This window comes from Martes martes (assembly GCF_963455335.1).
Source record: "Martes martes genome assembly, chromosome: 8".
NCBI classification, from domain to species: Eukaryota; Metazoa; Chordata; class Mammalia; order Carnivora; family Mustelidae; genus Martes; species Martes martes.
In genome coordinates, this window is record NC_137895.1 from 124,656,026 (window position 1) to 124,683,607 (window position 27,582).

Sequence of the window (27,582 nt, forward strand, 5' to 3'; positions counted from 1 at the left end):
TGTTTATAGCAGCAATGTCCACAATAGCCAAACTATGGAAAAAACCTAGATGTCCATCAACAGATGAGTGGATAAAGAAGATGTGGTATATATACACAATGGAATACTATGCAGCCATCAAAAGAAATGAACTCTTGCCATTTGCGATGATGTGGAAAAATAATTAGGAGACAGGAAAAAGAAATTAAAGAGTAGAAATCAATGAAATACAAAAGTGAAAAACAACAAAGAAAATCAGTAAAACTTGAAAGGTGAGTTTTAAAGAAAATCAGTAAAATGCATGTACTTTTGAGCACCCTGACCAGAAATAAAACAGAGGACACAAATTAGAAACAAAAGATGTCACTCAAGATATCTTCTCTCATCCACTACTACAGATATTAAAATGACAATAAAGGAATATGACAACTTATGCCAGTACACTCAATAACAGGGGAAATGGTCAAATCCCTTCAAAGACACAAACTACTGGCTCATTTAAGAAAAGAGAGATGAAATCGACATAAATGTTTATAGGAAAGAGAATAGGAAATAACAGCTCCCAGTGCATTTTATTAGATTAATATACCTGATATGGAAAGCAGACACAAATATTAAAATAAAACAACATTAGGACTCTGAGAAACAAACTGAGGGTTTAGGAGGAGAGGAGGGCTGGGGGATTGGGTGAGCCTGGTGGTGGGTATTATGGAGGGCACGTATTGCACGGAGCACTGAGTGTGGTGCATAAATAATGAATTCTGGAACACTGAAAAGAAAAAAAATTATAGGCCAATAGCCCTCATGAACATAGTCATAATTTTTAAATATTCTCATAAGAGGAGTGCCTGGGTGGTTTAGTTGGTTATAATAATCTTGATTTCAGCTTACGTCTTCAATTCAAGGTCATACATTCACTAAACTGGGCTCCATCCTGGGCATGGAGTCTACTTAAAAAAAAAAAATTCTTGTACATATCCACAATACATTAAAAATAATAATATTTAGACAAAGTGGGGTTTATCCCTGTAATGTAAGGCTGGTTTAACATTTAAAAAAAAAAATCAGTAGAATTCACTGTATTACCACACAAAAGAGAAAGGACATTTTAACTATCCTATTTGATGCAGAAAAAATTTCTGACAAAATCTAACATCTATTTACAATTAAAACTATCAAAAAACTAGAAATAGAAGGGATATTCCTCATTCCTCATTTTAATGATGAGCACTTGTTAAAAGCCTAGAACTATCATCATTCTTAAAAACTTTCTAAGAGGAAGAAGGAAACAAAGGTATCTTCTCTCATCACTTAAAACTGGAGGTCCTATCTAACCAAAGCGGCAACAAAGAAGATATTTAAGGCCTCAATGTCAGAAAGGAAGAAGTATAACCGTCTTATTTGTAGACAACATAATCATCTATGTAGAAAAATAAAAAGGAGTGTACCAAAAATAAATAAATAAATAAATAAATACATACATACATACATACATACATACAAGACATAAGTGAATTTAGCAAAGTTTCAGGATAAAAGGTCAATCAATATATAAAAATCAACTATATTTCTATATACTCATAAAGGCCATCAGAAATTGAAATTAAAGCCAATTTAGAAGAGTATCAATAATATTTGAAATACTGTTGGTATAAATATTGATATTGTTAGTATGAAATACTTAGGTATAAATTTGACAAAAGATGTTCTAAGAGAAATTAACAAATACTTTAATAAAATGAGAGATATTCAATGTTCACAGATCAAAGGACTCACTATTGCTAAAATGTCATTTCTCCCCAAATTGACCTACAGATTCAATGCAATTCTAATAAAAAGTTCAGATTTTTTTTTGGTACAGACTGACAACTTGATTTAAATTTTATAGAAATGTAAAAGAAACTAGAAAAGTCAATACAATTTTGAAAAAAGGAACAAAAGTTGGAGGATTTACAATATTTGATCTCAAGACTTATATACCTAACGTAATCAAGACAAAACTGCACTGGTGTAAATACAGACATACAATTTAATATACAATTTAATAACAGAATAGAAAGGCCAGTGATAAACCAACAGAACTGATTTCCAATGAAGATCCACTGGGGAAAGGATAACATTTTAACAAATGGTGCTACCACACATTAAGAAAAAGTATGAAACTCAACCCTTACCCTATACAGTATCAAAAATTAACTTAAAAAGGATTATAGACCTAAATACAAATGCTAGAACTATAGAACTCCTGGATGGAAACATTGGAGAAGCTCTTAGAGACTTTGGGTTTGATAAAGATTTCTAAATTAGTTCATAAAAGCAAGTTAGTATAAAAGAAAAAGAGTGGATAAACTGAAAATCTGAATTAAAAACATTTGCTTTTCAAAAGACACCACTAAAATAAAAAGCAAGTCATGAACTGGCAGAAGATACTGGCAGAACATATAGGTGACATGGGACTTGTTGCCAAAATATGTAAAGAACTTCAAACTCAATAATATGACAAACATGGGTAATTGATTTGAACAGCAACTTCACAAAAAAAGATATTTGAATGGAAAATAAATACATGAAAAGGTGCTCGGCATTAATAATCATTTGGGAACTGCAAATTAAATCACCATGAGACTGTAGAGGACTAAAATGAAAAAGAATGATGATAGCAAGGTTTGGTGAGGATGTGGAACAACTGCAACTCTCACACATTTCCTGTAGGAATATAAAGTTGAATAGCCACCCTGCTGAACAGTTTGGCAGCTTCTTAAATATTTAAATAGATCCCATCTCATATTCCAGTCATTCCACCACAAGGCATTTACGGAGGAGAAATATAAGCATATGTCCACACAAAGACTTATACAGGATTCTTCACAGCAGGTTTGTTTGTTTGTTTTCAGAGAAAGTGTGCATGTGCAGGTGGGGGAGAGGAGCAGAAGAGGGAGAGAGAGAATGCTTAGCTAGGTGTAGAGCCTAGTACAGAGCCAGACATGGTGCCATCTCACAACCCTGAGATCATGACCTGATCCAAAATCAAGAGTCAGATGCCCAAGTGACTTAGCCACCCAGGTGCCCCACTGTTTATTTACAGTGGTATAAACTAGAAACAACCCAAATGTCCATCAACTGAAGAGATTTTAAAAAAGTCCCAACTGTAGCATATCTATGTAATAAAATATTCAGCACTAAAAAGGACAAACCACTGAAACACAAAGAAACATGGTTAAATCTAAACATTATGCTTAGAGAAAGAAGTCAGACAAAATAAAGTACATACCATATGCTTCCATATGCGTGTTAGATTATGCAAACTAATCTACAGTAAGAGAAAGTAGAGACAGGTTGCCAGGAGACAGATGTAGGGTTGAGAATGACAGATTATAAAGGGGCATGAATAAACCTTTTGGGGTGACAGACCTGTTAAATATCTTGATTCTGATGATGGCTTCACAGGTAAATATATATCATAAAAAGGATGAAACGGAACACTTTAAATATGTGCAGTTTATGTCATTTGCATATCAATAATAAAGCTGTGAAAAAGGACAGAATGTAAAAAATTATCAACCAACACAAAAGAAAATAGAAGAGAGAAAAAAGAACTTAGAATATGAAGGGTGAATGGAATACTAAAAATTAGTCCAACAATCCTAAAGTGAAGATTTGAGAGAGAAGAAGAACAGAAACTAGGAAGGACATATAAAAGACAAATAGTAAGAAGGCAGATTTAAATTCCAAAAGTTCAGTGTTTTTATTAAATAAAAAATGGAATAAATGCTTCAAAGACGTTGGGCTAGATTTTTTAAATTTCACAATAATAGGGGACATGGGAAGCCTGGCTGGCTCAACATGAGGAGCTTGTGACTCCTGAGCTTGGGGTAGTGAGTTTGAGCCTCATACTGGGTGTAGAGATTACTTAAATAAATAATAATTTTAAAAAATAAGGGGCATATCTAATGTATCAGGAAACAAAAGTGTAACAGGATGGAAAACACATGTACCTTGCAAACATAACGCAGAAAAAGCTAGTATAGCTATATTAACATTAGACAAGGAAAACTTGATAATTAAAAAAGCATTACTAGAGACAAGTTGAAATACCTCATATGGTAAAAGGGTTGATTTATCAAGAAGATATAATTATTCAAAATTCAAAGGCAACAATAGCTTCAATATATACAAAGCAAAATCTGACAGAGCTATAAGGAAAAACTGACAAATGAACAATCTCATTTGAAGATTTCAGCACATTTCTCACTATCATTGGCTAAACAAGCATAATAAAACCCAATAATGATGAAATGATTTTAAAACATAATTAACAAACATTAACTAACATATATAGAATACTTATCCACAACTACACAACTCTTTCTGGATTTACTGAGTATTTATAATAATTGACCACAGGTAGTCCATAAAGCAAATCTCAACACAAAGGACTGAAATCGGAATCTATTCTCATCACAAAGCAATCAAGGAGGAAATTAATAACAAAATGACAACTAGAACATTTTCATATATTTGTAAATGAGGAAATATATTCCTAAAGAGTCCATAGTACAACAAAGCAATCGCAATGAGAGTTAGAAATATTTTTAACTGAATGAGAACTGAAAATACAAAATATTAAAACTTGTGGCTTTCTACCTAAAGCCATCTCTGAGGGACATTTATAGCCTTTAATGCATATATTATAAGAAAGATTGGAAATCAATATGTTAACTCTCCGTCTTTAGAGGTTAGATAAGAATAGAAAAAATCAAAGAAAGTAGAATGAAAGAAATAATAAAAGAGCAATAATCGTGGCACAGAAAATAGGCATAAAATATAGAGACATAAAAAGCGAAGACGGGGGGCGCCTGGGTGGCTCAGTGGGTTAAAGCCTCTGTCTTCGGCTCAGGTCATGATCCCAGGGTCCTGGGATAGAGCCACACATCGGGCTCTCTGCTCGGCGGGGAGCCTGCTTCTCCCCCCCCAACCCCCCCCCCCGCTCTCTCTGCTTCTCTCTCTGCCTACTTGTGATCTCTGTCAAATAAATAAATAAAAACTTAAAAAAAAAAAAAACCAAAAAATGAAGATGGCATTTGAAAAGACTATTAACTTAATAACCTGAAAAGAATAATGAAAGAGAGACACCAAGAACACACAAATACCTAATATGAGCAAAGAAAAGGAGAAAATTATTATAGACCATACGATGTGTGCTAATACTGTCGTGAAGCTATTAAATGAAATATTTTATAATTGTAATGAAATTAATAATGGAATTAATGAAATTAATAATGAAATCCAGTTCCTTAGTCCCACCAGCAAAATTTCAAGTGCTCAAAAGCATATATATATGATATATATGATATATATACATATATATCATATATATCATCCTGAACAGCATAGACATTGAACATATAATTGCAAAGAGTTCAGTTGGACAGTGCTACTATAAACAGTAAATAAACAAACTTTATGGTGATAAATTTCATAATTTAAACAAATTGACAAATTCTAGGGAAAAATACACGTTAGGCTGACACAACAAGAAATATGAACCTGAATGATTATGTAAGTATTAAAGAAACTGGATCTCAAAAATCATCCCTGCGAGAACCCCCATTTGGCTTTATGAGTGATTTCTTCCAAATATTTATGGGAGGAATAATTCCAATTATATGCAGCCCTTCCAGGAAATAAAAATAAAGAAAAAAGGATATTCTTTTAAACAAATGGTGAAGTGATTGGATTAAACATTAAAAGAAAAAAAAGAACCTTTGCCTAAATTTCATACCAAATATTAAAAAGTGGATCATATATTTAATGTAAACTACAGCAATAAAAAACTTTTAGAATAAAATCCAAGAGAATGCTCTTTGAAACCAGTGGCATGGTAAAAAGTTTTCGAGCACGACACCAAAGCACAACACATAAAAGGACAAAAATAATAAAGTAGACTTTATCCAAATTAAAAATTTTTTTTATTTTTTTTCCTCATTTTTTAAAATTTAATTTCTTTTCAGTGTAACAGAATTCTTTTTGCTCTGCCAAAGATACTGTTAAGAAGATGAGAAGAAAAGTTACAGACTAGGAGAAAATATATATATATTTTTAAAGATTTTATTTATTTATTTGACAGAGAGAGAGAGAGAGATCACAAGTAGGTGGAGAGGCAGGCAGAGAGAGAGGGGGAAGCAAGATCCCTGCTGAGCAGAGAGCCCGATGCGGGCCTTGATCTCAGGACCCTGAGATCATGACCTGAGCCAAAGGCAGAGGCTCAACCCACTGAGTCACCCAGGCACCTGGAGAAAATATTGCTAACCAGATTTCTGATAAAGGACATATATTAAGAATATATAATGAACTTTCAAACTTTAATTACAAAAAAGCAACCAACAGAATTAGAAAATAGGCAAAACACATAAAGATTTCACTCTAAGAGGATATACAGACAACAAATGAGCAAAAAGATGTTCAACATAAAAAATCATTAAGGAAAACATAATTAAAATCATGATGAGATATCACTACACATTAGTATAGTTAAAAAAAATAGTGAAAACACCAAATGCTGGTGAGTATGAAAATAACTGCATCTTTCATATATTGCTGGTAGGAATATACTATGGTGCAGCTGCTCTGGAAAACAGTTTGGTAGTTCCTCTAAATGTTAAACTTAGAACTACCAGATGACCTGGCAACTCCACTTCTTGGTACCCAAGAGAAATGTAGTTAAATATTTTAAATCCAAAAACCAGAGGGGATGGGTGTGATATAAAGAAGAATGAGAGTTACCTTTATGTTCTGTATCTTGAATAGTTTTATATCTTTATATATATATATATATGTATATATATATATATATATAAATCTATATATGTGATAAATGGCATACAAGTAAACATATGTAAACACACACTAATGTCAATTTCCTGGTTTTCGTATTAAAGTGTAGGTACAGAAGATATAACCATTAGGGGAAAATGGATGAAAGGTAAATAAAAACTCTCTACTGTCTATGTAACTTTCCATGAATCTGAAATTATTTCAAATAGAAAGTTTAAAAAAAGAAGCAGCATTCATATTTATAAGTCCAGCATGATTAACATCAAACTTAGCAAAGATATAAGAAAAGTCACTGTTTCTCATATGGCCAATATCTCTCTTTTAAACATAAAAACAAAAATCCTAAGCAAAGTACTGTCAAATCAAAACAATAAAATGGGTTTATTCTAGGAAAGCAAGGTGGTTTAATATTAGAAAATCAATCAATATAAATCATCTCATTAACAAAGGTAAGAAAATCACATGACCATCTTAATCACAGAAAAAGGTATTTGATAACATTTGATAATATTCATTTTTAAAGAATAATAATTCTTAGCAAAACTAGGAAAAGAATATACTTGATTTTTAAAAAACTTATAATTTTGTCAATGAAAATGGCAGAATAAGGAACTTCAAATTCTGTCTCTCCATAAAAGCAAGAAAAAATGGGCAAAAACTATTAAGAATCAACTTTTTCTGAACTCTGGAAATTAGCCAAAAGCTTGCAGGACCACTTCAAGAAAACCAGCTGATTCTTAAAAAAAAATAAAATAAATAAATTAAAAAACATTATTTATTTGAGAGAGAAAGAGAGAAAGAAAAAACATTATTTATTTGAGATTCAACCAGATTGCCCACTGAGCACAGAGCCCAATGTGGGACTTGATCTCAGGACCCTGAGATCTTGACCTGAACAGAAATCAGAGTCAGAGGTTTAACCAACTGAGCCACTTAGGTGCCCCCAAATCAGCTGATTCTTGATAAGAAAAGCAAACTTTTTAATATAGAATTTAATGTAATGGACATAAAGATACTCACTGGACTTGATTAAAGAGTGGATGTACTCAGAACTTTGACAGAGAGATAGAAAATATTAAAAAGAACCAGTCGGAGCTGAAGAATTCAATAACTGAAATAAAAAACTCACTAGAGAGAATTAACAACAGATTAGAGGATGCTTGGGTGGTTCAGTTGATTAAGCATCTGACTCTTGATTCTGGCTCAGGTCATGATCTCAGGATTGTGAGATCAAGCCCCTTATCAGGCTCCACACTGGGTGTGGAGTCTGCTTGAGTCCTTCTCCTTCGGTCCCTCCCCCATCTCCCTCTCCAGAAAAAAAGATTAGAGAGTATAGAATGGATCATTGATTTGGAAGTCAAGGTAATAGAAAGCAACAAATATGAGCAGGAAAAAGAAAAAAAGAATAGTAAAAATAGCTTAAGGGAGCTCTGCAGTATCATCAAGCAGAATAACATTCATATTATAAGGATCCCAGGAGAGGAGAAAGAAAAGAGGGCAGAAAACTTATTTACAGAAATAATAGCTGAAAAATTCCCTAATCTGGGAAGGGAACAGATGTCTAGGTCTGGAAAGCACAAACCCCATAGCAAAATGAACCCAAGAAGGTCCACACCGAGACATATAATGAAAATGGCAAAGAGTAATGTTAAAGAGGGAATTTAAAAAGCAATAAGAGAAAAGAGTTACACACAAAACAAAACAAAACGAAACACAAAACCAAATCTAAAAGACTATCAACTAATTTTTCAGTAGAATTTTTGCAGGTCATAGGAAAGTGGTATGATATATTCAAAGTGCTGAAAATTAAAAAAACCTACAACCAAGAGTACTCTACTTTGCCAGGTTATCATTCATAATAGAAGGAAAGATAGTTTCCCAAACAGAAGTTAAAGTTCATCACCAATAAACAAACCTTTAAAGAAATGTTAAAGGGAATTCTTTAAATGGAAAGAAAAGGCCAACATTAGAACAAAATTATGAAAGGAAAAAATTTCACAGGTAAAAGCAAATATAGTAATATAGTAATATTAGTAATAGCATATAGCAATAGCAATAGTAATAGCTAATATAGTATATTTTTATAAACAATATACAAATATAGTATACAATTTATATACAAATATAGTTATAGCATACAGCAATAGCAATAGTAATAGTAAATATAGTAAAGATAAGAGATCAATAATTTATAAAGCCAATGTGGAGGTTAAAATGCAAAACCAATAAATCAACTGTATCTACAAAAACTAATCAAGGGATACACAAAAATATGTAAAATAGGACACTGATACATAAAATGTGGAAGGGGGTATAAGAATTTAGTGAACATGTCCAAATTTAAGATACCATCAGTTTAACATACATTGCAATACATATAACATACTATATATGAACCCAATGGTAAACAGAAATCAAAAACTCAACAGATACACAAAGTAAAGGAAAAGAATCCAATTATAATGCTAAAGAAAGTCATCAAATTGCAAGGAAGAGAGCTAAAGAAGAAGAAAGGAAAGAGAAGGACTTATAAATATAAATGTTTTAAATGTAAATGGACTAAATATTCCAATAAGAAGACCTAGGATGACTGTATGGATAAAAAAACAAAAATCAACTATATGCTGTCTACAAGAGACTCACTTCAGACTTAAAGACACACATAGATTGAAAGTGAAGGGACCATGCAAATGGAAGTGAAAAAAAAGCTGGGGCAGCAGTGCTTCTATCAAACAAAATAGACTTTAAAACAAAGACTGCAGTAAGAGACAAAGAATGGCACTAAATAATGATAAAAGAATCAATCCAGTCAGAGGATGCACCCTACATATGAGCACCTAAATACCTGAACAAATATTAACAAACATAAAAGGAGAAATTGATAGGAATGCAATAATAGTAGTAATACAATAATAGTTAACACTCTACTTACATCAATGGATACATCATTCAGACAGAAAATCAACAGAAGGAAACAGTGGCTTTGAACAACACATTAAAACAGACAGACTTAACATATATACAGAACATTCCATCCCCAAACAGAAGAATACACATACTTTTCAAGTACACATGAAACATTTTCCCAGATAGATCATTTATTAACCACAAATCTCAGTAAGTTTAAGAAGACTGAAATCATATCAATTATCTATTCTTTTTTTTTTTAAGATTTATTTATTTGAGAGTGTGTGTGTGTGTGCATGAGTAGGGGGAGGGGGAAAGGGAGAGAGAGAGAATCTCAAGCAGACTCCATGCTGAGTGTGGAACCCAGTGCAGAGCTCAGTCTCACATCCTTGAGATCATGACCTGAGCCCAAATCAAGAGCTGGGTGCTCTACTGACTGAGTCACCCAGGCTTCCCACAATTACTTTTTCTGACCACAACAGTATAAGACTAGAAATCAATTACAGGAAAAAAAAAAAAAAACTGGAAAAAACACAAATGTGTGGAGATGGGAAAAACATGCTACTAAATAATTGATTTGTCAATGAAGAAATCAAAGACAATATTAAAAAATATATGGAGACAAATTAAAACAAAACCACAATGTTTCAAAATCTTTGAGATACAGTTAAAACAGTTCCAAAGGAGTTTACAGCAATACTGGCCTACCTCAAGAAAGAAGAAAAATCCCTTCACTCACATGGAGAATTTAAGAAAAACAAAGGAGCAAAGGAAGAAAAAAGAGAGACAAACCAAGAGACAGACTCTATAGAGAACAAACTAACGGTTACCAGAGGGAAGGTAGAGGGAGGAATGGGTAAAATAGGTGACAGGCATTAAAGAGTACACCTATCATGATGAACACTGAATAATGTATAGAATTGTTGATTCACTATATTGTATACCTGAAACTAATATAACACTGTATATTAACTATACTAGAATTAAGGTGAAATACTTAATAAAAAAAGAAACAAGAAAAATCTCAAACAGTTTAACCCCATACTAGGTATAGGAAGTAGAAAAGAAGAACCAACAAAAGTCAAAGCTAGAACAAGGAAAGAAATAATAAAGACTGGAGCAGATAAATGAAACAGATGATAGCACCTACTACCCCCCAACAACAATAGAAAAGCTCAATGAAACCAAAAGCTGGTTCTTTGAAAAGATGAACAAAATTGATAGAATTTTAGTCAGACTCATCAGAAATAAAGAGGGGACTCAAATAAGAATCAGAAATAAAGGAAAATAAATAACAACTGACAGCACAGAAATACAGAGATTATAAAGAATATTATGCAAAATCATACGCCAACAAATTGGACAACATAGAAGAAATAGATAAATTCCTAGAAACACAGAATCTTCCAAAACTGAATCATGAATTAATAGAAAATTTGAACAGATGGATTACCAGCAATGAAACTGAATCAGTAATCAAAAAACTCCCAATAAACAAAAGTCCAGGACCAGATGGCTTCACAGGTGAATTTTAACAAACATTTAAAGAAGAGTTCATACTGTTCTTCTCAGACTTTCCAAAAAATAGAAGAGGAAGAAAAAGTTCCAAATTCATTCTATGAATGGGCAACATTACTGTGATATCAAAATCAGACAAAGACACTACAAAGAAAGAGAACTACAGGGCAGTATCTCTGATGAACATAGATGCTAAAATCCTCAATATATATTATCACGCCAAATTCAACGACATATTAAAAAAATCATTTACCACAATCGAGTAGGACAAAACCACAGGTAACATCATTTGCAAAAGTGAAAAACTGAAAGTGCTTCCTTTAACATCAGGGACAGGATGAGGGTGTCTACTCTCACTTCTTTTACTCAACATAGTCCTGAAAAAGACTTGTACTGTGAAAAATATAAGACATTCATAAAAGAAACTGAAAATGACACAAATGGAAAGATAAACCATGTTCATGGATTGGAAGGATTAATACTGTTAAAATGTCCATACTATCAAAAGCAATCTACAGATTAAATGCGATCCCTGTCAAAACACCAACAGCATATTTCACAGAACTAGCATAATCATCAAATTTGTATGCAACCAAAAAAAACCTTGAATACCCAAAGCAATCTTGAGAAAGAGCAAAGCTGGAGGTATCACAATTCCAGATTTCAAACTATACTACAAAGCTACAGTATTCAAAACAATATGGTACTGGCACAAAAACAGACACAGAGATCAACAAAATAGAGAACCCAGAAATAAACCCATACTTATATAGTTAATTAATTTAGGACAAAAGATGCAAGAATATACAATGAGGAAAAGACAGTCTCTTCAATAAATAATGCTGGGAAAAGTGGACAGCTACCCATAAAAGAATGAAAGCGGACCACTTTCTTATCCCACACACAAAAGTAAACTCAAAATGGATTAAAGGCCTAAATGTGAGACCTGAAGCCAGGAAACTCCTAAAAGAAAACATAGGCAGTACTCTTGGATATTGGCCTTAGCAATATATTTATGAATATGTCTCCTCAGGCAAGGGAAACAAAAAGAAAAATAAACAGTTGGGACAACACCAAAATAAAGAGCTTTGTACTGCAAAGGAAACCATCAACAAAACAAAAAGGTAACCCACAGGATGGGAGAAGATATTTGCAAATGATATATCCCATGAGGGTTAATATTAAAATACACAAAGAACTTATACAACACCAAAAAATCCCAACATTACAACGAAAAAACAGAGGACCTGAGTAGACATTTTTTCCGAGAAAGACATGCAGTTCGCCAACAGACACATGAAAAGACAGTCAATATCACTCCTCGTCAGGGAAATGCAAATCAAAACCAAATGAGATATCATCGTTCACCTGTTAGAAATGGCTAGTACCAAAATGACAAGAAGTAACAAATGTTGGTGAAGATGTGGAGAAAAGGGAACATTTGTGTACTGTTAGTAGGAATGTAAATTGGGGCAGTTGATATGGAAAACAATATGGAGGTTCCTCGAAACATTAAAAATATAAATACCATGTAATCCAGTAATTCTAGTACTGGGTATTTACCCAAAGAAATGAAAATACTAATTCAAAGATATATGCACTCTGCAGCATTATTTACAATGGCAAAGATATGGGTAAGTGTCCACTGATAGATGGACACACAATACACACACACAATACACACATACATGCGCACAATGAGATATTACTTAACCATAAAAAAGAAACAGATCTTGCCATTTGTGACAATAGGAATGGCCTTAAAGGGAATTAAGCTTAGTGAAATAAGTCAGACAGAGAAAAACAATACCATATGATTTCACTTATATATGTGTAATCTAAAAACCAAAACAAACAAACAGACTCTTAAATACAGAAAACAAACTGGTGGTTGCCAGAGGGAAGGGATGTTGGGGGATGGGCAAAATAGATGGAGATTAAGAGGTACAAACTTCCAGTTATAAAATAATTAAGTCACAGAGATAAAAGTACAGCAAAGGAATATATAGAGTCCATAATACCGGAACAATGTTGTATGGTGACAGATGGTGACTTACTGGGCACAGTATAGAGTAATGTACACAAATGTTGAATCAGTATGTTGTACACTTGAAACTAATATTATGTATGTCAATTATACTTCAATTAAGAAAAAGCACAACAAACTTTGTGGCACTTTAACGGACCCCAGTCCTATCTTCTATTCCATAGCTCATCACTGCCTGTGAACATAATAACTGATTTCTAATCATGGCAGGTGCAGAATGAGCTAATTTGCAAAGAATGATAAGTATTTGTCCTAACCTGTCTGGTGGTTCCCTGGAATATGGGTTCAAAAAGCTTGTCTTTATTTTCCCTAATTCAAAACTGGCCTAATTCTAAAGCTGCTTCCTTACAGGCATTTGCTGAAAACTTCTACAGGCTAATATCTTAGCCACTGCTGACTGAGGTGACAGAAAATAGTTGGGAAAACAACAGATTAACTAAAAAGCTTGGGAGTAAAGCTGAAGAATGGGATGCTCTGACATTCCTGGGAATCTAGAAGTCTATTGCATGCTCAGTGCTGTGAGCATGCTCAAAAAAGACCTGAAAATGACAAAGTTCTCACTAACTGATGACCTTGAGTGTCTTTGGAAACACAAAGTAAAGGCTAAGGCAAGGTTGGTTTACAACCTTCCATAACCAAGGTTGAATATGGAAGGCATCTCCAATACATACACATGAACTTTTGCAAGGACTGGAAGAATTTGGGGCTCTAAACATTTAAGGAAACTCTGTCACTAAGCTAATGAGACAGAGATTTCAGTGGCCACACATGACAAAAAATACACTTCATAAAATTAGTTCAAAAAAGCACTAAACAAACAACTACAATTAGGCCAAATAACAACAAAACCTAGAAAGGAGAGAGAATCTGGTTTCTAGAGTTGACAAGTTATAATATTCATAATATCTGGTCTTCAATAAAAACAACAAAAATTACAAGGCCAGCAAAGGAAAAAAGACAATATGTCCCATACAAGGGAATAAAGAAATAGAAACTGCGCTATCATCACTGTTAAATGCTACAGCATGGATGAACCTTGAAAACATTGTGCGAAGCCAAACACAAAAGAGCACATATTGCATGACTGTAATTACACGAAATGTCTATAATAGGTAAATCCACAGGGACGGAAAGTAGATCAGCAGTTGTCATAGAAGAGGAAAGTTAAGAATTGGAACTTACTGCTAACAGGTAGAGGGTTATTGTACTTTTTTTGGTGTGATGAAAATGTTCTCAAATTAGGTAGTTGTACAACATAGTGAAAAGACTAAAAACCACTAAAGTGCATGTAATTTTAAATGGTGAATTTTGTTATGTGAAATATATCTCAATAAAAAATTCTAGGGGCGCCTGGGTGGCTCAGTGGGTTAGGGCCTCCTCTGCCTTCGGTTCGGGTCATGATCCCAAGGTCCTGGGATCGAGCCCCACGTCGGGCTCTCTGCTCAGCAGGGAGCCTGCTTCCTCCTCTCTCTCTTTGCCTGCCTCTCTGCCTACTTGTGATCTCTGTCTCTCAAATAAATAATAAATAAAATCATTAAAAAAATTCGTAAAAAGCTGGCAACATACATCATATTTAATAATGAAATGATAAAATTTTAAGAAATAATTTCAATGATGAAATACAAACTTTCAATGCTGGAAGTTTTTGAGACTGAAAATGAAACAAGGATACTTGCCATAATCACTTCTATTCTACATGTATTAGAGATCCTAATTAGTACAAAAGAAATGTATAATATACAGATAAATAGAACTGAAAAATAAGTTTAGCAAGGTTGCTGGATATAAGGCAATTATACAAAAATCAATTATATTTCTATATACCAAATAGAATTAGAAAGTGAAATTTAAGAAGCAATATCATTTGTGGTGTCATCTAAAAACACTAAATACCTAGGAATAAATCCAAGGAAAAAATATGTAATGTTTGCACACAAAAAGTTGTAACACAGTATCAAAAAATATTTTAGATGTAAATGAATGGATTTATTCGTGGTTTTTAGAATCAATGCTGTCTCGGTATCAATTCTTCCAAAACTGACCTACATATATTCAATATACTCTAAATTGAGTACTTCAGCTGAGTAATTTGTGGAAAATGACAAGCTACTTTGAAAATTTATATGAAAACAAAGTGGTAAGCTTACAGAAGGAAAAATGAGCTGGAGAATTACTGTACCAAATATTTATTATAAAGCTACAGCAAATTATAATGTAAGGTATTGGCACAAGATGCATAAGACTAAGAGAAACAAAGTAGAAAGCCTGAAAACAGACCCACACAGTTATGAACACTTGTTTTAAATAAAGATGGTATTTGTAGAGCTGTAAGAGGCAGTATTTTCATTAAGTGAGCCAACTGGTTTGGAAAACTTTTGAAAAAAATTTACACTTAAACATTACTTCACCCCAAACACAAAAATAAATTTCAGACTATTGATTTAATGTGAAAACAGAACATTAAAGCTTGTAGAAGGATTTAGTAATATTTTTATGACTTTGAGGTAAGAAAAGATTTCTTAAACACAACACAAAAAACATCAAATATGGAAAGGAAAGGAAAAGCATGATGATTAAAATTAATTAACTTTGGTCATCAAAATACACCATTAAGAGAGTGAAAGGGCAAGCCAGAGTTGGATAAAATATGTGTAGAAGATCTATTTATGAAATATATAAAGAACTCTTCGTGAGAAAACACACGCAACCCAATTAAAAAAAATACTTGAAAAGACTTCACATAGGAAATTATTAGGGTCCAATAAACATAAGAAAAATTGTTCATTCAATCTTATTGGTCAAAGAATATGCAAATTAAACCATAATTAGATATCACTATATACCTACCAGAATGGTTAAAATATAAAAGACTTGACCAAGTGTTGGCAAGAATGTAGAGTAACTGGAATTTTCATATCCTGCTGCTGAAGTATAAATTGATAAAAAACATTTTAAAAAACTGTTTAGAAGTAAAGTTGAGCTTTACTGCAACTTAACTTCAAAATAGAAATGTACACATAAGCATACTAAAGTACAGTAACGTTCACATGGAAATTATTTATTGTAGCCAAAAACTGGAAAAAGCACAATTTTCACCAAAAAAATTCTATATTTCTAAATGGACTATTACACATTAATGAAAATGAACAACCTACTGCTACACACAACAATGGACAAATCTTACAAATATAATACCAAATGGAGGAAAGTAGATGTAAAAGAGTACACATGGAATGTGTTATGGACTGAATGTTTGTGTTCCCCCAAAAATCATACGTTGAAATCCTAACCCCCAATGTGATGATGATATTAGGAGGTAGGGCCTTTGGGAGATGATTAGATCATGAGGGTGGCGCCCTCATGAATGGGATTAGTGCACTTATAAAAGAGACCCCAGAGAGCTCTCTCACCTCTTCTGCCATGTGAGGACACAGCGAGAAGACTGCTGTCTATGAATTAGGAAGAGTGCCCTCACCAGACACCGAATCTGCCGGCGTCTTGATCTTGGACTTCCCAGTCTTCAGAACTGTGAGAAATAAATGTTTGTTGTTTAAGCCACCCAGTCTATTATATTTTTGTATAGCAGCCTGAATGGACTAAAACAGGATGATTCCATTTAGAAACTTCAAACAGCAGGTAAAACTAATCTATGATGTTAGAAGTCAGGACAGTTTTATCTTTGTGGAAGAAAAGGAAGGTAGAGACCAGGAGGAAGAATGAGGGAGGCTCTGGCCAATGGCAATGTTCTATATCTTCTTGATCTTGGCAACAGTTAACTTGGTTCCCCTTATGACAATTCACTGAGCTGTGTATTTATATCTTATGTACTTTTCTCTATTTTATTCAATTAAATAAAATTTAGAAGTTTATTTACCTGCTTTTTCTGTGTTTTGTTTCTGTTTTCCAGCCAATCATCCATTTGTTCCTCAATTTCTTCTATAGAAGTTCCATGATCATAAGATTGAATATATGCACTTTCTAAAGGCGTATATACAGGAAATTCAGGTTTTGGCTTTTTTACTTTAATTTTCTTCTGTTCTAAAAATGTTTAAGAGAATCAATTATTGAGATTTGTTAAGAAAGAAAAGAATTTTTAACAGTCTATTCATACACCGTATCTTGAAAAAACATATACATACTGTTCTTTCATTAAAACAGAGTTATATACAATGGAATATAATTCAGCCATAAAAAGGAATGAAATCTTGCCATTTGCAACAGTATGGATGGACCGTGAGGGGATTATACTATGTGAAATAAGTCAGAGAGAGAGAGACAAATACCATATGATCTTCCTATATGGGGAATCTTAACCAAACAAAAAACAAAACCAAACAACCCCCCCCCCCCCCCAAAAAAAACCCAGCTCACAGATACAGAGAACAGACTGGTGGTTGTCAGAGGTAGGTGAGGGGAATGGGAGAAATGGGTGAAAGGGGTTTAAAAAAATTATAATTGCCTTGCTATAAATAGCTAGCTGTTTTATTGTGCTTTAGTTACTGCATTGTTTTTAAATAAAACTCAGAGATACTAATGATGAGATGATCATGATATAACCACCATGTCAATTTGTATATATCTTTAGTTTTCAAAGTACTTTTTTTTTTTTTTTTAAGATTTTATTTATTTATTTGACAGTCAGAAATCACAAGTAGGCAGAGAAGCAGGCAGAGAGAGAGAGAGGAGGAAGCAGGCTCCCTGCTGAGCAGAGAGCCCGACATGGGGCTCGATCCCAAGACCCTGGGATCATGACCTGAGCCGAAGGCAGAGGCTTTAACCCGCTGAGCCACCCAGGCGCCCCTTCAAAGTACTTTTTATGAAACATTTCATACTGTCACAATGAAAAAAGCCTGGTCATAATAGTGACACAATATTGGGCAAGTAACTTAACCCTTAGAACAAGTGTCTATTTTCTCATCTGTAAAAGAAAGCTAAATCTAATCTTCTCAAGTTGCTATGTGGAAAATGATATAACCCTAACATTCCACTTAGTGTAAAAGTGGCTCCTTTTTTTTTTTTTTTTTTAAAGATTTTTATTTATTTATTTGACAGAGAGAGAGAGAGAGAACACAAGGGAGCATAGCTGCAGGCAGAGGGAGGGAGAGAAACAGACTCTCCGCTGAGCAGGGAGCCCCATGCGGGGCTCGATCCCAGAACCCTGGAATCATGACCCGAGCCAAAGGCAGCTGCTTAACCAACTGAGCCACCCAGGCGCCCCTTAAAAGTGGCTCTTGATAAATAGTATATACATTAATCTTTTCAATATTTTAAGAAATGCAAAATTTAATCTGATGGCATCAGGGGTAGTTATCAATAGATGGCTCTTAACTGGACTCTTCATTAAAGCCCTTTTGATTAGAATCCATATTGAGAAGCAATTTAGGTCTTAATTGCTATAGTAAAATTCCATACAAATTTCTTACAATCATATCTTCACCATTGTGTATTTGCATATTGTCTAATGCTGATGTAATAAAATTAATATAATATTGTCATAGAAATAGATAAATTCCTAGAACAGAGAATCCATAAACATTTTAATTGAGTGGGAAAAGGCTTAATAAATGATGCTGGCACAACTGAGTATCCATTTGAAGGAAGCTGGCCATCATCTTACACAATACACAAAAATAAATTCTAGTTAGATAAGAGACTTGACTTTAAAAACCCAAACAATAAACATCTTGCAAAAATAAATCTAAAAAACTACAGGTACTATTTAAAGGATGCGGAAATCTTAACTAAAACAGAAATATAGATGCTACAGAAACAGTAAAGGACAGAATAAACAAATCAAGAGAGAAAGAATACATTTGAAAGGAATATGTACAATTCAAAGTACAAACAGATGACTGATATACAGAACATATAAGGAGATACTATAAATTGATGAGGGGATAAGCACCCAACAGAAAAAATGGGAAAAAGTCACGAAAGAACAATCCAAATGGCCAAAAAACAAGATACACCCTCTAAAGGTTTATCTTTATCTCTAAAGGTTTATCTTTATCTCTAAAGGTTAAAGAAATGCAGTTTGATCAATAACATGATACAATTTTATACCTATCATATGGGCAGAAATTTAAAAATCTTTTTTTTTTTAAATTTATTTATTTGACAGAGATCACAAGTAAGGAGAGAGGCAGGCAGAGAGAGAGAGGAAGGGAAACAGGCTCCCTGCTGAGCAGAGAGCCCGATGCGGGGCTCAATCCCAGGACACTGAGATCATGACCTGAGCCGAAGGCAGAGGCTTTAACCCACTGAGCCACCCAGGCGCCCCAGAAATTTAAAAATCTTAAGAAAAGGCACTGTTGGCAGGGAAAGGGAGATCTCTACACTGGTGGTGGAAATGTGAATTATATTGCAGACTTTTTGGGAAGCGATCTAAGAGAACCTGTTAAAATTTAAAAAAAAAAAAATTTTTTTTTCTCCAGCAATTCCCTCAGAAATAAAAGCATTAAAATGTAATTGTATGTAAGTACATGGGTATATATGTATGTCTGTATGACTATTTGTTATTCATAGAGATACAAAACTGTTAACTTAGTAAATGTATATTAATAGGAGAAATGACTGAATGATTGCTGGTGATGTATCTATACTAGGGAATATTAAATTGTCATCAAAAGATATTGAAGTAGAGCTATACCAATTGACTTACAGAGATTTTTATGAGTTTGAGTAGTAAAAGATGGAGTAAAGCATGTAAGATTCTCTATTTGCAAAACAAAATAATGCTTCTTTAAACCTCTACAAATGCTTGTGTATACATATTCATCTAAATGTATTTTATTATTATCATAAAAGCATGGAGAAAAATATAGATGAACACCTACAAGGTACACAGGGGGTAGAGATAAAGAAAAGAGGAAGCGTAGAGACAATGAAGGAAAAGAGAAGGAACATATCACTAAAAAATAAATAATATATAGGAATGTATACTTATGTATTTTTACAAAGTTGTAGATATAAAAACAAAATTTAAAGATTATACAACATAAATCTTTAAACATAATTTCTAAAACCAATAAACCCACAGCTTATAAATATTCACTGATTTCTTGCTAAGAATATAGCATCTAACATTTTGCACTTGGCAACATCTTTCATATATTAAAAAAAAGTGTTTTCAAAACATGTCTAAGGGAAAAAAAGACCTCTATTTGCTAACTACCCTCATCTTTCCTGCAAATTTCTAGTTTCAATAATCTCTATGTAATTAGTATGGGCCCAGCTATCATCAATTTTGGTGTTACAAACACATCCCTATTCATAGTTCATCCAAGAAACACAAATCTAAGAAATTTTTTTAGCAGCATGATGAATTTTATAGGTCAATTCTTGAGTTAAATAAAAAAATAAAGCCTATTTTTGCTGGAAGAGTCTTTATTTTTATTTTATTAACATATAATGTATTGGGGCACCTGGGTGGCTCAGTGGGTTAAGCCTCTGCCTTCGGCTCGGGTCATGATCCCAGGGTCCTGGCATGGAGCCCCGCATCGGGCTCTCTGCTCAGCGGGGAGCCTGCTTCCCCCTCTCTCTCTCTCTGCCTGCCTCTCTGCCTACTTGGGATCTCTGTCTGTCAAATAAATAAATAAAATCTTAAAAAAACAAAAACAAAAACAACAACAACAACAACAAAATAACATATAATGTATTATTTGTTTCAGGGGTATAGGTTTATGGTTCATCAGTCTTACACAATACACAGCACTCACTACAACACATACCCTCCCAATGCCCATCACCCAGTCACCCCATCTACCTACTCTCCTCCTCTCCAGCAACCCTCAGTTTCCTTAGATTAAGAGTCTCTTATGGTTTGTCTCCCTTGGAAGAGTAAGTCTTATTGAAATTTAGTAAGTTATAGGCTTCAAGTTAAGGTAGATTGGTTCTTAATAACAAGCCTGACAAAGGCTAGAAACAAAAACTAGCCAACCAACCAAACAACAACAAAAATTAAACAACAAAATCCAAAATAAACAAATCAAAAAAGAAGTAAAACCCATGATACCTTAAGTGCCTAGTGACTGAAGAGAAATGGTTTCCTCTCAAAAGAAAAATTTATTCAACATGATTGTCAAAGGAATGAGAAATGAGCCAAATATCATTTTAAGGGGGTCCTTCCATTTAATGCTCTTAGTCAACAAAATGATGCAGAGTTTGGATCCAGCAACAAAAACAAAAATAAACCAAAAAACTCTGGCCTAAGTAGCCTACCTTCTCATATATTTGGAAACTTACACTAAACAATTCAGCTACTAAGTCAGTTACTTAGATCAAATATTTCCTGTCACACATTGCAAAAGTGTTTATTATGCTAAGACACATTTGCTGAATAGAAATTTGGGCTCTTTGACCATGAACCTGAGGATAATTCTTTAGGTCTTGATTAACACTTGTACCTCTACGGTTTTGAAAACAGTGGAAAAGAGTTCAAACTGAGCAAAGTCATAACATTTTAACTCATTACCTTCTTTTTCTAGCAGGCACAGAGAATTTCTCCTTGGAAATGCTCAGACAATAGCACAGCAGATATTAATGAATGTAACTTGGAAGAGGATAGGAAGGAAGTTTTAATCAGTTTTGAGCACTATACTTAAAATACAGAATGATAGAAATACAGATGATATCAGAAAAGTTATCAAAATAGTAAGGAGATTTGAAAAGTCATTAATATGAAAAGTGGCAGAAAAATGAGAAAACAAGAAGTCAGAAAAACTAGGTTCTATATCTTTAGTCATATGTCAATACATTAGTATTTCGTTCACATTACTGACCTCTAAGTCTCCACCTGTAAAACGAAATATCTGGCCTACCTATCTCACAGCACAGTTGCGGGAATTAAATCCTGACTTGTACAGGAATGTGCTCCTAATATTAAGGAGAATATTTAGAACTATGTGCTAAACTAAGCTCTTGATAAAACTCCTTTCACTTCTATCTGCTTCTTCCAATATAGTTCCCATTCCTTCAACCTACTAGGGTTCCAAACCTTGGAGCTAACAATTTCCCCTTCTTCTTATATCCTGTATGAAATCCAGTAGGAAATCTTGTCTCTAACTTCAAAATACATAAGAATTCCATTTTGTTACTTTTATCACTCTGATCCAAGCCATCACCATTTCTTGTCTGGATTCCTAAAACAACTCCCAACTGATTGGTCTCCTTGTTTCAAGTCCTTGTTTTAGTCTGTTCTTAACCTCACAGCCAGACTTCTTAGAACATGTATTAAATCATGTCAGTCCTCTGCTCAACCTTCCTAGGACTTCCCATTCCAGAGTAAAAGCCAAGTTCTTACAGTATAAGCCTCTAAGTGATTTATGCCTCCCATCCTCACCCCATTCATCATCTATCTGACCTCATTTTAATACTCTCCAGACTCCTGCTGTTCCTCAAAAACATAAAGCTTTCGGGATGCCTGGGTGGCTCAGGTGGTTAAATGTGCCTTCAGCTCAGTTCATAATCCCAGGACCCTGGGACGACATTATCCCAGGGTCCTGGGATCGAGTCCCGTATCAGGCTCCTTGCTCAGCCAGAAGCCTGCTTCTCCTTCTGCCTTCCACTGCCCCTGCTCGTGCACACACTCTCTCTCTGACAAATAAATAAAATCAACAACAACAGCACATAAAGCTTTCATCTGTTGCCTCTACTGAAACCCACTCCCTCACCTGTCTTGCTTACTCCCTAACCTCCCGCAGGTCTTTCTCAAATGTATACATATATATATACATATACATATATATATGGATGTGGCAGGCCTGCTGCAGGGACAAGGAATACCTCAGTAATGAAGAGAGAGATATATATATATATTTTTAATTTTAATTTTAATTTTTTTTCATTCCCCATCCCTCTTCCTTGTGATTTTTTACTGCAGCATTTATCACTGCTCATCCTATTGACTCTTTCTACATGGGCAAATTTCTTTTATTTAAATAATTTTTTTTTAGGTTTATTTGAGAGACAGACAGAGAGAGAAGGTAAAGGAAGAGGGAGAGAAAGTCTCAAAAAGACACCATGCTCAGTGTGGAGGCCTACATAGGAGCTCGATCTCAGGACTCAGAGATCACGACCTGAGCTGAAATCAAGAGTCTGACCTATTGTGCCACCTAGGTGACCCATATGTGGTCAAAAATTCTTACTTATTTTGTTCACTACTGAATTCCCAGTGCCTGGGACAACATCTGGTGCTAAATAAACAGTGAATGAGTGAATGAATGAATGAATGAATGAATGGAAAAGCTCTCACTGTGGACAGATCTGGGACTAAAACTCAGCTTCTGTAATTTACTAGCTCTTTTGCTTAAAGTCCTTTACTGTTTTGTAAAATGGGAATAATGGTAATACTACATCTCGTGAATTGTTAATGAGGAGTAAAGATATTAAAGCATATAAAATGATTAGAATGGTACTTAGAATATAAAGAACTTGTAAAGAACTGTGCAAAAACACAGTATTCTCAAGATTTAAAATTTACTATCCTAATATACATAAGATACAAAGAGGGGAGTTTTGGAGAAAGGAAGAAGTCCTAAAATGCATACATGGGCCAGGTGAAACAACTAAAGGAAAAGGTCAAAGAAGAACAAATTAATACATAATTTTCTAAGAATTTTATTTCCCTTTCAAAAAAAAAAAAAAAAACAAACCTGCCAGATGAACAGGAAACTTTGAAGGTAGGAGTAAGAACATTTATTCATTCACTCACATTTCATCCAAGTTTGTGAATTTAGTATATGCCAAGAATAATGCACATTAAGAATACAGTACTGTGGGAACAGTTCTATTTAAAAGGGATTACCTTAACTAGAAATTATGTGGTATCTAACTACTATATTTTACTTTATATTGCTTACATACTTTTATATACTTTCAGGATTTTAAGATGGGTGATTTTTTTTTAAAGCCCCTAATACTATATTAGACAATTGGTAATTTAAATGACTGGTGATTCTAATATAAAACTATCGAGAAACTAGGATGGTGTCACCAGAGTACCATATGAGCTCAAGTTATGGACCAGGCTTTTGTTTTTCAAAATATTTTTCCTAAAAGGGGGACAAGTCATAGAACTGACTGCTTATGAAGTATGTCACATTACTTAGCTTCTCTCAATTTATTTTGAACACTAAAGTACTGCTTGAAAAAAACACACATAAGCTAGAAGCCACCTCTTCAGGAGTAATTTTGCATCCTTATAGAGAATCAGTTATAAAGAAGCAAATAAGTAAATGTAGTTGTTCATATTTAATTCTGGGGTACTGTATCACAATTCCAAGTGTTTGATGCTTTTGTAAAGAAGGATTTAAAAAATCACTTTAAAAAAGTAATTCAAAACTTCCACTTCTAAAAAAACGGGGTAAAAGTACTTTTTCATACTCCTCCCCCTAACAGAATGGGAAAACCCTAAACGTTATGTATAAAACAAGCACAGGAAGACTGATTTTTGAAGAGAAGACAGGCCAGCTAGGTATGGCGGACATGACGAACACCGAGGTGGTGAGCGCCCTCAGTTTCCTTGCATAGTAAGACAAGCTTAGGTAATAACTGATTTACACTTCAAGCAAACAAGGGACAGAATTGTGGCCAACCTTTTCTTGCCAGCAAAGGCTAACAAGAAGCCTAGACTTCTGCCACTGTGAGGCTGTAATAATGCCCCCCAAGCTCCCTACCAGGATGATGTGGAAAAGACTTTCCTGCTGAGAGATAATAAGGATCCCCTTCCCCTGTAAAGTCAGTGATGGGGTAGGGCTAACGTAGGCTAATGGGAAAACTAGACTTCCATGTCTACCCAGAGGTAATGAGGCATCCCTCCCCTCCCTGCCACTGTGGCTTCAGAGAAAGCCTTGAGGAGAGTCAGTGCTTTCACAACTGCCCAGGAGTAAAGAGACCAACCCTCCACAGTGTCAGCAGAGGCCAGGTGAGGAACGTAAGTAGGCATTCTTGCCTATCCCAGCAAGGGGATGTCAGTCGATTATTATCAGTATGGCCTATTGGCAAGCGAGAACACCCACACTTGCCCAGCCCTAAGAAGATTCACAAGCACCCTCTCCCTCAGCTGTAAATCAGGCAGTGGACTTCCTGAGTGTAACAGCGTAATAGGGCAGCAACTTTCCCCTTTTTCAGTTCAGCTAGAGCATTGTCAGAGAACATTAGCTAAGATAGTACACTTTAACAATATTCAGAGTATTATAACATAATACCCCAAATGCCCAAGTTTTTTTTTTTTTTTCTTCAAGATTTTATTTGAGAGAGAGAAAGCATGAGCATAAGCAGGGGGAAGTCAGAGGGAGGGGGGGACACAGGTTCCCACTGAGCAGGGAAGCCCCACATTGACTCTGACTTGGGGCTCAATCTCAGGACACCTGGGAAATCCCTCATCATACCAAGAACCGAGAATATCTCAATTTGGATGAAAAAGATAATCAACAAGATGAAAAAGAGATCCAAGTATCTGACTAGGATTTTATAGTAGCCATATAAAAATGGTTTGATAGTAATGAACATTCTCAAAATAAATAAAGAAATTAAAAATCAATGAAAAGACACAGAAGACATACAGAAAAACCAAATGGAAATATCAGAACTGAAAATGTGCTAACTAAAATTAAAAATTTAATGATTGAGAACTCAGCAGAAAAATGGAACAGAGAAAGTAATCAGTTAACTTGAAGAGAGAATGATAGAAATTGTCTAATCTGAAAAACAGAGGGGGGAAAAAAAGAATAGAGTCTTGGGGACTTTGGGGATTATAACAATACTTTGTTAAACAACAGCAGAATACACATTCTCTTCAAATGCCCATGAGATATATACTAAGCTAGACCCTATCTTGGGCCATGAAACACACCTCAACAAACTTAAATGAATTGAGATGATACAGAATGGGTTTTCTGACAAAAATGGAATCAAACCAAAAATCAGTAACAGAAAGGTAACAGGAAAATCCCCAAATACTTGGAAACTAAACTGCTTAATATTTAAATACGTAAGTAATCCAGGTTATCAAAGAGGATGTCTCAAGGGAAGAAAATATTAAACTGAATCAAATGAAAATGTAATGTATCAAAATATGTGGGACACAACCAAAAGAGTGCTGAGAGAGGAATTTAAAGCACTAAAAGCTTACTTTAGAAAAGAATGAAAAGCCTCAAGACCTTAATCTAGGCTTCCACATCAAAATCAAACAAAATCAAAACAAGCACAAGAGGGGTGCCTGAGTGGCTCAGTGGGTTAATCCTCTGCCTTCGGCTCAGGTCCTGATCCCAGGGTCCTGGGATCCAGCCCCACGTCGGGCTCTCTGCTCAGCAGGGAGCCTGCTTCCCCCTCTCTCTCTGCCTGCCTACTTGTGATCTCTCTCTCTCTGTGTCAAATAAATAAATAAAAAATCTTAAAAAAAAAAAAGCACAAGAAAGCAGGAGTAATAAAAATAAGAGCAGAAATAAATGAAATAGAAAACAAAAGCAATAGATTAAAAAAATCAATGAAACAAAGGACAAGTTGTTTGGAAGGATCAATAAAATTGACGAACATCTGGCAAAACTGAGAAAGAAAAAAAAAAAAGAAGGTACCAGTATTCGCACTGAAACAGGAGAAATCACTACAAGACATGCAAACATCAAAAGGATAAATTAGGATTAGAAACAACTATACACACATAAATTTGACAATTTAGATGGAATTGACCAATTCCATCTTGAAAAATATGAACTACCCCAACTCACCCATAAAATAGATACATAAAAGAAATATTTGAGTAAGCCCTGTAATTACAAAGGAAATTTAATTCATAATTTAAAAACTCCTAAAATAGAAATATCCAGTCTTAAATGGTCCCATCAGAGAATTCTATCAAATGTTTACAAAATTAACACCAATTCAACACAGTCTCTTTCAGAAAATAGAAGGGAGAATGCTTCCTAATCCCTTATATGATGTTAGTACTACTCTAATACCAAAATCATACAAAGACAGTACAAAAAGGGAAAACTAGAGACCAATATCTCTCATATAGGTACAAAAATCTTTAGCAAAATATCAGCAAATAGAATTTAGCAATATATAAAAAGAATTACACACTATGGCTACAGGGTACTTACTGCAGAGATGTAAATCTAGTTCAATATTCAAAATTCAATCAATATAATCCACCAAATTAATAAGCAAAGAAATAACACATGATATTAATTGATACAAAAAATTAACAAAATTCAACACCTAGTCATGATAAAAAACTTAGAAAACTAGGAACAGAGTGAGATTTCCTCAACTTTATATAGAGCATCTAACAAAAA

At 34.2% G+C, this 27,582-nt stretch overlaps 1 protein-coding gene across 1 annotated transcript in view; it reads right to left on the reverse strand.

Annotated features, from left to right (window-relative positions):
* Positions 1-27,582, reverse strand: part of DNAJC1 (DnaJ heat shock protein family (Hsp40) member C1) — a 220,476-nt gene that overhangs the window by 93,875 nt on the left and 99,019 nt on the right. Inside the window, exon 8 of the mRNA XM_080811148.1 lies at positions 17,160-17,323. Within this exon, the coding sequence (XP_080667274.1) occupies positions 17,160-17,323 (164 nt within the window). The remainder of the gene's footprint in view (positions 1-17,159; positions 17,324-27,582) is intronic.